The following is a 13,554-nucleotide window of genomic DNA, read 5'->3' as shown; positions in this document are numbered from 1 at the left end:
AAATGCAAATCTGCTACACATTTTGCAAAATAGTTTTTTTTTAAATCACATTTTCAAAGTACATAAAAGCAACTGAAAAATCCTACATATGAGAGAAAGCAGTATATGAGAATCTCAGAAATATATAAAAAAAGTTGTGCCCCTTACCTGACCCTGATAGAGCCCTGCATCTTGCACTGTGCTATCCAGCTTGCTGAGCTGCTCATAAGTGTTACTCATATACCTGTTCCATAACCTAGTTTCCTTCTCATCTGAGATATTAAATAGTTTTCTCATTTCTTTCTCGATGGTAGCTGTTCAGGAGAAAACAAAACAAAACAAAATGCCTAAAGCATGAGTGCTTTTGAGGGAAAAAAAAAATACAAAAACAGCAAGTCAGACATTCAGCAAGGCGGGAGCATCACTGAACCTTCAAAGATTCTTTGAGTAGAAAATGTATTATGTAAGTTGTAAGTGCTCATAAAACTTGTCTAATATTTAGTCTGAGAGAATGCTTTCAGTCATGTCTTGCCTGTCAAGCCCTCAAATCAGTCTTGTCCAGAACACATTGAGAAGTCTCTGCCCAAAGGCCAACTTCTGTGAAAATATCATGATTTGGAAACACAGGGTCAAGAAGCAACTGTTTTCAGCCACTACTGTCAGCTGTGATTACATCAGCAAACTAAAGAAGGAAAAAAAAAAAAAAAGGCATCTTTATGGACACATAGGACAGCTGACACTCAGCACTTCTAATGGGAAAAAACAGTGCTGGTACAGAGAAAGATGGGTCACATTTTGGAGAGAACAGAAGTGTAGGAAGAACCATTAGGAAGAAATCTAAAATACTCACTCTAGGAAGAAGGAATGATATGAGAACCAGAGACAGAACTGCTCTATATGAGTGAATGTGCTCCACAAAGCTCTCAACCACAGCTCCCTGTATTGCACACAGAATCTCTGTGGCTGGAAGAAATTCAGGAGGTTCCTAGTCCAACAAAAATGGGACCAACACCATGTTCAGTCCATTGGGACTTATGCCATAAGGTGTTCAAAGCTTGCAAGGCAGAAGATTCCCCCAGCCCTCTGATCCCTGTTAAAAAGCTCAGCTGTCCCAATGGAAAACATTTTCATTATATTCAGTTGGAGTCTGTCCTGTTTCAGTTTATGACTGTTGTCCATTTTCTTGCACTGTGACTCTGTAAAGCCTGACTCCACGTTCTCAGTCACCTCCTCACAGGTGCTATAAAGTCAAAGCCTCAAAGCCTTTTCTTCTCCAAGCTAAACACAGCTCCCTCAGCATCTTCTCACACATCACATGCTCCAACCCCACTGTCCTGCTGGTACCTCCTAGACTCTTTCCAGTTTATCTGTTCTGGAGGGAACAAAGTATCTCTTGAGGTAGCACCTGAGCCCAGCTTCTGGTATCAAAAAACTACTTACCAAGAGTATCAGCTTTGCTGAAGTGGCAGCTAATCACATTGTCAGGATCACTGCTCTCACACAGCTTCAGCTCCAGAAGATAAACTTCAACCTTATAGTGCTTCACAAACAGACCATATTCCACCACCTGCAAGTGGAAGGCAGATGTGATTAAGTCACACAAAGTTAAATATAAGCAGTTCCCTGTAAGGCACACTTGGCTAAAAAGTTTTTAAAAGTCTTATAATTTAAGCTATAAACTGAACACTAACTAGTTAAGATTCAGTCACAGCCTCTGCCAGCTTGTGTTGGGGGTTTTGTTTTTAAAACATTAAGAAATCCCAGTGCTTTCCTTCCACAGTACAAAGTTCCAAAGGTCCAACATCACAGCTGAACTGATAGTGCCAGCTGGTTATCCATGAAAAATATTTTATCACAGTCAGATAACTCTAAACAAAAAAAAACAAAAAAAAAAACCAAAAAGAAAACCAACACAAAATAAAGTATCTTTTGCCTCTAATCTTTGGCTAAGGTTTACATAGAAAAAAAAAGAAATAAGCCTGGAACACTGGAGCCAAAGTATTTTTATTTGAAGAAGTGTTTCTATTTGGTTCCTCTCTATTTGAAGAAAGTAAGACAAAGCATTAATTATTTTTCTGCATGGTACACAGAATCTGCATCAGTACTCTCTCATTGCAAAAACAAGTATGTCAGAACTCGTTTTGATGACACTGCCTTATTTTAGAGTCATTTTCAAATCAATTTTCCATTTGAGAGAATACTCCAGTAGGTACATCTACCCATCCCAGTAGCTTTCAGCATATTTTTAGAAAGGTACTCTGTAAAGCCAGACGACATCACTGTATCTACAGATACATATTTAGCCTGAAAGAAAAGCACATTTCAGAGGCCAGCTATGAGACAACAGTGACATAACTGGAAGGAAAAAAACCCAAGTCACCTCAGCTGTCTCTTTAGTTCTCTGCAGCTACAAACTCTATGAAATTGAGATCATATTTCCTTGAAGCAGCAGGTAGAACTTTTAAGAGTAACAGTGTTCAAGCACCATTAGGACAATGCCCTAAATAATTTGCTTTCAGCCAGCCCTGAAGTGGTCAGGCAGCTGGACTAGATGATTGCTGTAGGTCACTTCCAACTGAAAAATTCTATCTGCATGACACCAGACTTCCTGTGATCTATACCTGTAACATTTTACAGAAAAAGCTTTACCCAGATTTGGGTAAGAATTTGGCTAAATTAAGTGTTCTGTGCTTTTATAGGGTTGCATTAGATATGCAAAGTGCTTTAAAGGTAAATAATTAACAAATACATTTAGAAAGATCTTTGGTGTTTTGCTGTTACAACAGAAAGAGAAAGTAAAAAACCCTGGTTAACCAGATTCTTGACAGGCAAAATAAACAGTTCTTTTTTTTTTTAAAGAATGCAAAGGAAACAATTCACAAGTTCTGTTTCTTTTTCAGAAGGAATTTCATTAAATGGAATCTCCTGGATTCTGTAGTTAGAAAAGAATAGGACCCATATTTAGAAATGCAAGACCTCTTTCCAAGAGGAAGTTTCTGATCAAATCACAGTGTCCATTATGATGAATGAAGAGCAAGAAGAGTCTCTAATTGCCTGGAGATGTGATTATAGACACTGATTATATTTTGCACATTAATACTTTGCAGTGGGACTCTGTAGAAGATTGCCTGAAAATATAGTTTGAGATTATTAAGAGAAACCTGAACCAGGCACATAACTAATCTCATCCTCCTGTCTCTGATCAGACACAGAGATGGATGAAATACGAGTTTGTAAAATTCCAAAAATGCTTAAAATTTACAAAGATGCCTAAAATTATTTCCCAAAGCCTACTTTTGTGGATATTTTCCTGTACAAACTACAGCTGAACCAGCTTCAGGAAGAGTTACAGCACTGAAGGACCACTGGTTTGAGTGCTTTATTTCCAATGCTGTCTGGAGAACCCTATAAGCAGATATTTACCATGTTCTACTCAGGTGCAGTGCTGCAGCTTTTGTGTCCCACTGCACTTTCCAATTTTTTTAAGAGGCTCCTAACATCCCATAATCCTACTACTCTGCTATATTTCAACATACAGTTAAACATTTTTTTAAATATAAAAATCCACTTCAATTACCAGGTTAACAACAAACAGAGATGAACACACTCATAGACATTAAAAACTTAAAAAATTTACTCTCAACTGGAACCCAGTAACTTGGCACCTTATGGCTGCTAAACCAGCATTTGCTCTAAGCTGAAGCCTTCAACAGTTACAGTGTTGAACAGTGGCATGTGGTACCTCAGGAAAAGGAGGCTCATAGAGCTAAGCCTGTCCCCCACATTTCCCCAACAGCTACCAAACCTCTGGTCCAAATTCTGAACTTTTTTCTCAAAAGGGAATGTCTACTAACATGCCAGGCTTTGTGAAAGCAGTTGGACAGTTCATGAACAAAACCTTCCTCACCCAATGGCCCTCATCAGTAATACTCCTAGTACTGCTTCACATAGGTTTTCTGCTCCTCAGGAAATTACCTGTTTCTATAACATCTCCTTTTTAGAAGATAATTCCTTTCCACTTGCCCCATTTTTGCTTTACATGGGAGTTCCACCTACTTGGCAGAGTAAACCTGGGATCATTTAAGCTTCCTGAAGATGTCAGAATTTCTCATGACATACAGTTCCCAGCCCACTGGTACCAGTGGTACTGGTACATTCCAGTACCACTGATCAACACGAGTGGGTCTGCAAGAGAAATCTTACCTCCTTTGACCATTCTTCTGAACAAGACCGGGGTCTTGTTCACCTTTAGGCAGCCCTTATTGTAACATATTGCTACTTAAACTTAAGCAACACTAATTCTGTATATTATATCAACACTACTTGCTTGAGGTAGTAATTAGTCTTTATAAACCCCATGAACTGGCACTGCTCAATTTAGTCAGTGCAAAAAACTAAAATTAAAATTTAGTAATAATAAATAAATAAATGAATAATCCTGAACCTTTTACCTATAAACAAACGTCTGACAGATTTCAAAAAAAGCAAGTTGAGATTTTCACCTTCCAGAGCAGGCTTCCATGCATTCAGGACTCCATTTGTCAAACAAAAATAAGACTTGCAGAATAAAACCACAAATCTGTCCCTTGTTTTGACTTCAGAATCACATTTGAAAGAGAAAACAAAAATCAGCAACTTAAAACTCCAAAGAAACTCTAAGCCATATGCACTAAAAGACAAAGTGTTCCAATGCCTCATTCTGTCCTGGAAGATTGATAAGCTGGACTAACTACTTGCATTTTTCCACAAAGCACAAACTGTTCCATAAAATATAAAAACACTGCACCAGTGGAGACAACCATTATGTAAACAGTAGACCAGGGCAAGGTTCACAGTTCTCAGTCCATCTAACCCATCAACTGAGAATCACTGAAGATTCAGGCATTTAAACTGTAATGCTGGAAGGTATTTTTTACACAAGGCAAAAAGACCTCATGTCTTTATCTCCAAAGAGCTGCTGAGCATCCTGCCAGAACTCACATCTAGCAATACAAGCATCCTGTAAGTACAGCAGAGATCAGATGATGAAGCCCAGCTGAAGGGAACTTGGTTCACCCATACTTACTTTTCTCACAATAGGCTGCTGCCCTTCTATGCAGCCATACCACGTTACCAGTTTATTCCAGGCTTCGGTGGGAACGAGTACATAATCCAGCTCATCAATGAGATTTTCTTTTAAACTCTGAGTTTCTGGATCTAAAAGGAAAACCGAGGTAAGAAAGCATCAGACAGAATCCTTTCTTCTCAAGCATCGCACAGATACCCCCACCGCCACCCGAAGGAAAGCCGGCACTCCCAGGGCTGGGCAGCGACGGCGCCAGCTTCCTCACCGAGGAGGCCTCACAGTTCCAGAAGCGAAAGCTGCGCGGCGAGACCCCCGCACACGGGGGTTTTGCTCCCCCGGGCGGCACTCACCGCTGAAGAGACCCGAGTTGTCCACAGGCCCCGGGTAAAGGCTGGGATCGCCCGCGCCGAACATATCCCAGCTGTCGAAGCCCACGTACTTCTTCCACTGCTTGAACCAGCGGCTGTCCACCAGGTACCTGCAACACACGGCACGGCCGGCGCGGCCCCCTCAGAGGCGGCGCGGCGCAGCCCGGTCCGGTCCGGTCCCACAGGCCCCGCGGGCCGGAAGGGAAAGGGATGGAGGGTAGGGCCAGGCGGCCGTGCTCACCAAGACTCCCCCGGCCTTAGGGCCATGGCCAGCAGGGGCCCCAGCTCGGCCCTCTGCACCGTCGTGTCCGCCCGCCCCTCTCCGCCGCTGCCGCTGCCGCTGCCGCCGCCCTCGGCCGCCGCCATGTCGGTGCGCGAGCGCCGTCGCGGGCGGATGTCGGCCCGCGTGCGCATGCGCGCTGAATGCAACGGCTGAGCTGGCCCCGCCCCCCTCCGCGCGGCCTATGACGGTGAGGGAGGGGCGGGGCATGGGGGGCGGGGCCATGAGGGGAGGGGGTGCGGCGTGGCCGCCATCTTGTGGGCCCCGCGGCAGTGGCAGAGGGCGCCGGGCAGGGGCGGAGAAGGGGCCTGGGGGTGTGGGCAGCCATCTACACGGGGCACGGAGGGGTGGGGAACTGCAGGGCTGGAAGCGTGAGAAGGGGCGGGGGGGACTCGTCGCGGCCAGCGTTCCTGAGGCGGTTCTGTGGCCCAGAGGGTCGATCCGTTTGGTGTGGAGTGTGTGGTTTCAGGGTGACATGGTCCATTTTTTTTCCGTAACTCACTCAATGGAGCCCTCTGGTCAGGGATTTGGCTAGGGAAGGAGAGGAATAAACAGGAGAATAGAGCGCACTCTGGAGATGGAATATGTCTCTGGAGAGAACTTGAGAGATTCCTGATGGAGAAACGTGTGGGAGCCGGTGGAAAGTTGGGAAGGATTTAGATGGTGATCCAAAGACTTTAAAACCTGCTTTAAATTAATACACCAAATAAATCCTTTTACCTCATGGGGAAAAAAAGGCATGGGTTGAAGTGCTGGGGCCATGGTTGTGCAGGGGGCAGCCGTGGTGGGCAGATGGGCCCTGCCTCCTGCCAGCCAGGGCTGGCCATGCTGCAGCTGTCCAGAGTAAAATGATAAAAGGCTTTTTTTTTTTTTTTAGGGCAGGTCAAGTCCATCCAGTTATCACTAATAAAGAAGACAGTTTTCTCTTTCCAGTAAGAGTTGAGTCCTGTTACTTTCTCCTGCTTTTTCTCAAAGGGCAGGGCCCCTAAAGGCTAAAGCCTTCAAAGAAACTCACACCCTCTTATGGCAATACTGGGTGTGTTTTTAAAATGAGTCAGCTATTCTGAGATAATGCTTATGTGGCTGACCTCATTCTGCTAACGAATTACCTACTTCTAACAGAAAGTGTGGTAAACAATTAAAATGGTCTTGTTCAAAGCTTTCTGATTCAGTACTAGGAAATTGTGCTATTTGTTTCACCACTGTTAGGGGTGTCTGTGTCCTCTTGTCTCTTCAAGCACTTCCCTTCCAGCCATTCTGCTTCCTGTCCCTGTCTCCAGCTGAACCTGTCAGCTCCTCACTTCTCGAGTGGCACCAACAGGAACAAAACCCTTTCAAGTGCCACTCAGTTGGAGTTTAGTGTTTCTAATCTGCCTTGTGATGGCATTGATCAAAAAGTCAAAAAAATATCTTAAAAGTTAGGGAGTTAAATGAAGCTCAGTAGTAGGAGAACGGGATTTAAAATGGCTGAAAGAACATTTAACAGGCTGAGTATGAAGGGCCTTAGGCCTCACCTGACAGCATTTCTATTGAGTAGACTCTTCTGAGCACCACATCTCATCAGCCATGGCTTCAGGAGATGCACTAGGGTTGGTGGGCAGAACACTAGAGAACCTGGGGAATGAAGATAGGAGTAGTAAGGAAAACACTCCTCACAGTTTCAAATAACTGAACTTGTTTAACAATTTAAGAAGCTGATGGCAACTGTCAGTCAGCTAAGGTGGAGAGGGATCACTGGAAGAGGGAAGAAGGGAGACAAACGCTCTCTAGAAAGGGGAGATATGTGGGACTATGATCTGTGGAAGAATGGACAAGCAGGGTGAACACTAACAGGGGGATTAGCTGCTTGCAATAAAAGTGCAGAAGTAGTAAAAAATAGGGTGTAGGAGCATAGGTGTGACAGCTTTCTCAAGCCACAGAAGCATCCAAGTGTGCTAAAGTGCCAGTCTGTATTTTAAAGTTTACTTCTGAGTCAGTCTATTTCTCTCTGGGAGTACAGAAATAGAACTGAGCCATTTTATGAAGAAAGGGGGGCTGGAACTAGATGGTCTTAAAGGTTCCTCTCAAACCAATCTGTGATTCCATGATTCTATAATCCCTGAAGATTCTTCATGTACAGAGCTGCTACTTGTAGTGAAGTGTCTTCTTTCCCTCTGGGAACATTTGAGTCCAAGATCCCACATGTGGTGAGCTCTTCAGTGGGTGTCACTGCCAAAGGTTTCCATCCCATAGGCTGCCCTCTCCACCACAGCCTGCTTCACCCCCAAAGGCAGCTGCTCTGGGGAATGCAGAAACAAGACCAGCAATAGCGAGGCTGAGAGGTTTTTATCTACACAGCAGAGTTCCTGCTGGTGTGCTTACACTGGGATCTTTCATTTTCCTGCTGGCACGGCTTGATTTTCATCCTGGAACTGCATCACTGTGCTTCTGCTGGCGCGACTGTGTCTGTTCTGGAGCCACTGCTTTGTTTTTCTGCAAACACAGCCCCAGCAGTCAGAGGGTAAATAAATCCCTTGCCTGTTAGCACGGAGTGACAGGCTCGGAGAGAGACCCGTTTTGGCAGGGCTGCTGTTGGAACAGCAGCAGGTTCAGGGTCTGCTCCCCCACAGTAGTGGGGCTCAGCAGGGAATGGGAAATTCAAGGGACAGGGAAAGCAGGGGAGGTCCCACTCAAACTGCTTCAGTTTGGTGAGTCACCTCTGAGGAAGTGCCACAGCTCATGTCGAGGATGATTTTTCAGTGCATGAGTTCCTGCTGCTCATGACCCCTCCACTCTCCACGTATTTCAACATCCTGTATTAATAAGGGAAGTAGATTTAACTGAAAAAATAATCCCCCAAATCAAGCAGCCTCTGCTCCAAAGCTGAAGTTGCTGAAAACATCCTGTTTTTAGCATGAAGCTGTACTGGAAGTTAAGAAACAACCCGGTGAGGATTGTGCAATCTGACTTCAAAGATGGATGACTCAAGGACAGCAGCAAGCAGGGTGGAGCTGGATGCAAATTTTGCCCCAGGGTCTCTCCTCAGCCCAGGGAGGGCTTTGAATGCAGGTACAGTAACAAAGCAACAAGTGCATTAGTGAGAAGCTATGAACAGGAAAAAACAAACATGCAAACAAACAAATAAAATCCCACGTGTGATTTAATTATAAAAACATGTATCCACTAATGCTTGCAAGTGTTACACCTTCCCCTGGAAAGCCCGAGTTTCTGGTCTGTGTTAGTACTTCTCTGTCCGGGACCAAGTTTATACTCAGAACTACTAGGCCTTGTGAGGAGTGCCTTGTAATGAAAATGCGTTCAGTGAGCAATTCAAGGAGTGAAAATTTACCTGCAATAGGACTTAAACCACTGTGAAGTAAGATGGGAGGTGAAATCTGGCACAGGCTTATGGTTTCTGATGGGAAAACAATCCTAACTCCAGTCATTTTATAAAAGGCTGTAAACTCCAGATTGACACACAGGAACAACATCAGAATTATTGTAACCACTCCATTAAATACCTGTCAGGTCCATGGTTGGCAGGAGTCAAAAAGTGGGAGGGAAGGAGTAAAAAGAAGAAAACCTTGCATACCTGCACTTCATTTCATGCAAGTGCTGGTCCCAAGGGGCAAGGACACTGAGCCACAGCACTGTTTTTCTGCTTGAACAGGCTGGGGACGCAAAGGAACTGACTCTGTGTGATTCCCTGCATTGCAGGGCATTGGGGATGCAGATGGGCAATATGGGCTTCATGTAGGATGGGTGAATACATAGAGATCTGTGTAGGGTGCAAAATGGGATAGAGCCAGGATACAGCTGAGCCAGCACTGGGCAGTAGCTATGGGACAAGGGGATGGATGGCAGGTGCTGCTCCTGCTCTAGTTGCACCCTGAGCATCTGCTGATGGAGGCCAGATGCTGAGATGGGCCTTGGCTGAAGAGCTTTTCTTCCCCAAGCCCTGAACCAAGGCTGCCACAGCATCACGGGCTGCAGAATCACTCATCTACCTGCCTGAACAGTTATCAACCTGTTGTGGCCTGTTGGTAGCCAAGATAGGACTTTATCAGCCAGTGTAACATAACCCTGTGGCCAGGTGCCACCATACCTTTCCACTGCAGGCAAGCCTCCAGTGAGGTCCAGCAAACAGCTTGGCAGGGTATTTCTGTGCCGTGCTGCTGTCCCAAGCTGGTTCCATGTGGACAGAGTGCAGCACTGATTCAGTTTGCAGAGCTCGGCAACACTATTTGTTTGCCCATTGCCCTGCCCTCCACTGCCTTTTCAGCCTGACTGCACTATCAAGCTTGAGTGGTTCGACTCTGCCCCTCTGAGCACCTCTCCCACCCCAGGGAATGTAAGCATCGTGTTTCACCCAGTCTCCCAGATTTATCAAGCCACAGCCTTAAAGAAACCACACATTTTTTATTTATTCAGATAATCACAGTAAGCTACTGAGACTCACAGCTGCTTTCCCCAGCAGAGTTTCCCAAACATTCACATGCAACTTTTGAAAACATCAGGTGCACTTCAAAAATTTGGAAGATGCACCATCATAAGCAAAACCTGCATGAGACATTGGGATTTCTGCCGGAGCAGCAGTCAGTCCCCTGCGAGAATAGCTCTGCTTTATTCGGGAACATTCTTGGAAACCTTCTGCAGAAGCAACTCAATATCATCCTGGATCTTGATGGTTTCAAAGTGCCGGCTGTAGCGTTTGAAGGGCACGCCGTCAGGGCCGATGAGGAACTTCTCGAAGTTCCAGGAGATGTCGTTGCGGCAGACGGGGGACCAGATGATGTACTGCGGGTTGGTCATCAGCGAGGAGCGGTCGTCGTGCGGGAAGGGCAGCGCCTCTTTCAGGAAGGTAAAGAGGGGGTGAGCGTCCTTCCCGTTCACCTCGCACTTCTCGAACATGATGAAATTGGGCTTGTACCCGTTGCCAGGACGAACGTGCTCCAGCGAAAGCAAGATCTCCTCGTTCGTAGCATTTTCCTAGGGAAACACAACCAACATCCCCCCGAGGAAAGCCGGTGAGAGCCCCGCCGGGACGGGCGGCCACCTCCCGCTCCCCCGCTCCTCTCCCCAGCCCCGGGCCGGTCGCACACCCTACCTGGTGCCCGAATTGGTTGCAGGGGAAGCCGAGGACTTGCAGCCCGCGGGGGCCGAACCGCTTCTGCAGCTCGTTGAGCTGCAGAAAGTCGCGGGTCGTGGTGCCTCAGAGAGACGCCACGTTGACCACCAGCAGCACCTTCCCCCGCAGCGAGCCCAGCGACAGCGGCTCCGCCGCTCCCAGCGGCCGCGCCGACATCGCCCACAGACCCTCAGCTACCGACGCCGCCATGGCCAGCACTGCCGGGAATACAGGCAGGCCCTGCACCCCGCCACCACCACCGCCCCGCCCCGCTGGACGGGACCGCCCCGAACCGACACCTCCTCCGCCTGGACTACGCCTTTCCCACCGCCTTTACTTTCCGCCGCCGTCTTTGCTCCGGCACCCCCGCAAGGGCCTCGGGATCGATTAAAAACTCAGTACTGATGGATTTGAACAGCCACGGATAGCACACGGGGCACAGGTTCTCAGAAACGCTGCGGAAAAGCAGCAAAACAAGAGTAGTCCCAAGGGCTTAAGCTTGTGTGGTAATAAAAACACCCGTGACGGAGACAGAGCAACACCGGGGGCTGTGTCAGCCTCCTGGGACACTACTGCCCCCGAGAGCGGCTTTTGGGAGAGAAACTCCTCAGTCTGAGGAGGAACAGGGGGGATCTAAGAGTGGCCGGCCACAAATTCCCTTTTTCAGTCTCCCCTAGGGCTGCTAAAGCCTCTATTTACTTCAGTGGTTGCTTTGCCCCCAGGCTTTTCTGGTTCTTGCCGTACTGCTTTGGTCTGTTTTAGGGGGTTTTCAGTCACACAGTGGTGACTGCTCTGCTCCCGGGTGCAGGGCAGCGCTAGGAGAGCTACCCGAGTGCTGCCGGTTCGCAGCACGGCCCAGCCACTCCTCCACGGGGCTGTGTGCTGAAGCACTGCGCTTCTCCAGAGCACGATGGAGCACTGCACACTGAAGCATAGCTCTTCTCCAGAGCACACTGTGAAGAGGAGGCAGGTCCAGGCTCAGGCCTCGAGGTTATGTCCATGCATTGGACCAACAGGGGCCGTGGGCAGCACAGTTCATTCAGGGATCATCAGTAAGGGCCTTGGCTTTAGCACAGCTCCCACCAGAGAGCGAGCAGCCCCTGATGAGGCTCCTGTTGGAGTCTGTGCCAAGTGAGCTGCATTCCCCACAGCCCCAAGGGCAGACAGCTGCTTATCAGCCCTGGCCCCCGGCCAAGGCAGTCCTGGCCCCAGAGTGAGGGGGATGAGCTCAGGGCCCCCTCCACTGCTGTCTGTGTCTTTCCTGCGGGTATCTGGGGCTCATCACAAACACCAGCTGTCACTGACAGGCCACCATGTAATGCTGGGCTGGGTTCCTGACAGTGGTCGCAGGATCTGGGGGCTTTGCTTTGGGCCACTCTTGGCACCTGCCCCCATAACTGGGAACCAGAATAGTTCCAGGCTGTGGTGAGTTTTGGGACTTGCCTGATTATCTTGCATCTTTAGGGACCTGTAGTTTTTGCAGCATGTTGCAGCACTGATAGCGGGAACAGTGACAAGTGTCCTGAGAGAGATCAGAGCATCTGGGAAATGGCTGATGAGACAAGCAGAGGCACAAGACCTGCATTTACTTGAGCAAACTGATAGTCACAGTCCATGCTGACTCTTCACTCACCTTTTGGGCATGGTGAGACACTGGTTTGAAGACGAAGAATTTCTTTTCAGGGCATCAGTGCCACAGGGCATCTCTGCCAACACTTCTGACTCTTGCTCAGACTGGCGCTGGCTGGACCTGGGGAATTTATCTGAAGGAAGGAACTTACTTCTTGGGCCCTTCCCTTTTCAGACAAGAGCAAGTTAGGGCCTTCCCTTCCTTGACGGGTAAGTTTTAAGGAAACTAAGTGAGGTGAACTTCCTTGTTGGCTCAGAGCTACGCCCTCTGCCTGGACACACTGCAGAGCCAGATGAACTTTGATTCAGGAGCTCCCGAGGGACTACATGGCCTGAGGGAACCCACCTCTTTTGAAATGTGTTACAAGTGACAGTTGTCCTGCGAGGTCAGAAGGCTGCTGTTTTACAACAGTGCACAGGTTGCAAAACACACCTTCTGGCCTCCTGCTCACATCTTCTTGCCGTGCCCGGCACTGAAGTCTCTACCCTGGCCATGAACTTGGCACTTGGCTCCTAGCTTCCCTCTGTCCCAGTCCTTGCCTGCCAGTATTGCTGTGAACACTCAGCTCTCATTTCCCAGGTCTGGTCTGGCCTCCTGTGTCCCCAGTTTCATCCAGAAAAAGGGTGGTCTCCAGAGGTGACAGAGGCAACAGGAACACAAACAGAGCCAGGCTGCCAGCCCTCAAAAGCAGGTTATGAGTCCTTTCCAACCTTCCTAACAACCACATGCTCCTAAGCAGAATTCTGCTCTGATGCTAGAGAGGTACAAGAGACAAGGGAGCTGGAGCTTCTGATTGTAAATGAGAGATACTGACTTTCCAGTATGTCTGACCTTGAAGAAAGACAGGCCAGGCTTGGAAACCTAATGCCAGCTGGTTAGACAGAGGAGATGGAGAGGTGGTGCTGTAGGTTGAAAAAGAATTTAGATTAAAACTGGGATAACAAATTAATCACTTCTGGGTAGAAGTGCTTCAGCAGATACACAACCCACAAGCTGGATCTGAGGAACATGCAGACCGTACTCAAAACCACTGTGGCTGAAGAGCTGCTCTGTAACTGTGACCATGGAGAACTGCAACCCAGGAGCTCTGCAACACTGAAAACCCACAGTTTTACTCAACTGCAA

At 47.6% G+C, this 13,554-nt stretch overlaps 2 protein-coding genes across 5 annotated transcripts in view; both read right to left on the bottom strand.

Annotated features, from left to right (window-relative positions):
• USP4 (ubiquitin specific peptidase 4) overlaps positions 1-5,856 on the bottom strand; it is a 38,454-nt gene extending 32,598 nt beyond the window's left edge. Inside the window, exons 1-5 of one of the 4 annotated variants that reach the window (XM_071755796.1) lie at positions 5,654-5,856; positions 5,395-5,522; positions 5,045-5,175; positions 1,420-1,546; positions 148-293 (exon numbers count right to left, since the gene is read on the bottom strand). In XM_071755796.1, the coding sequence (XP_071611897.1) occupies positions 148-293; positions 1,420-1,546; positions 5,045-5,175; positions 5,395-5,522; positions 5,654-5,826 (705 nt within the window). In that variant the 5' untranslated portion in view covers positions 5,827-5,856. The remainder of the gene's footprint in view (positions 1-147; positions 294-1,419; positions 1,547-5,044; positions 5,176-5,394; positions 5,523-5,653) is intronic. The other 3 variants (XM_071755797.1, XM_071755793.1, XM_071755795.1) reach the window with 3 other exon arrangements.
• Positions 5,857-10,070: 4,214 nt separating this feature from the next.
• Positions 10,071-11,047, bottom strand: GPX1 (glutathione peroxidase 1). Its single transcript, XM_071755804.1, has 2 exons — positions 10,779-11,047; positions 10,071-10,660 (listed from the first exon to the last, which is right to left on the bottom strand). Exons 1-2 carry the CDS (start codon positions 11,007-11,009, stop codon positions 10,295-10,297), a joined length of 597 nt encoding a protein of 198 aa, XP_071611905.1. The 5' UTR covers positions 11,010-11,047; the 3' UTR covers positions 10,071-10,294.
• Positions 11,048-13,554: the final 2,507 nt, after the last annotated feature.

This window comes from Heliangelus exortis, chromosome 12, assembly GCF_036169615.1.
Source record: "Heliangelus exortis chromosome 12, bHelExo1.hap1, whole genome shotgun sequence".
Classification (NCBI taxonomy): Eukaryota; Metazoa; Chordata; class Aves; order Apodiformes; family Trochilidae; genus Heliangelus; species Heliangelus exortis.
This window is presented reverse-complemented; position numbering and strand designations above follow the sequence as displayed.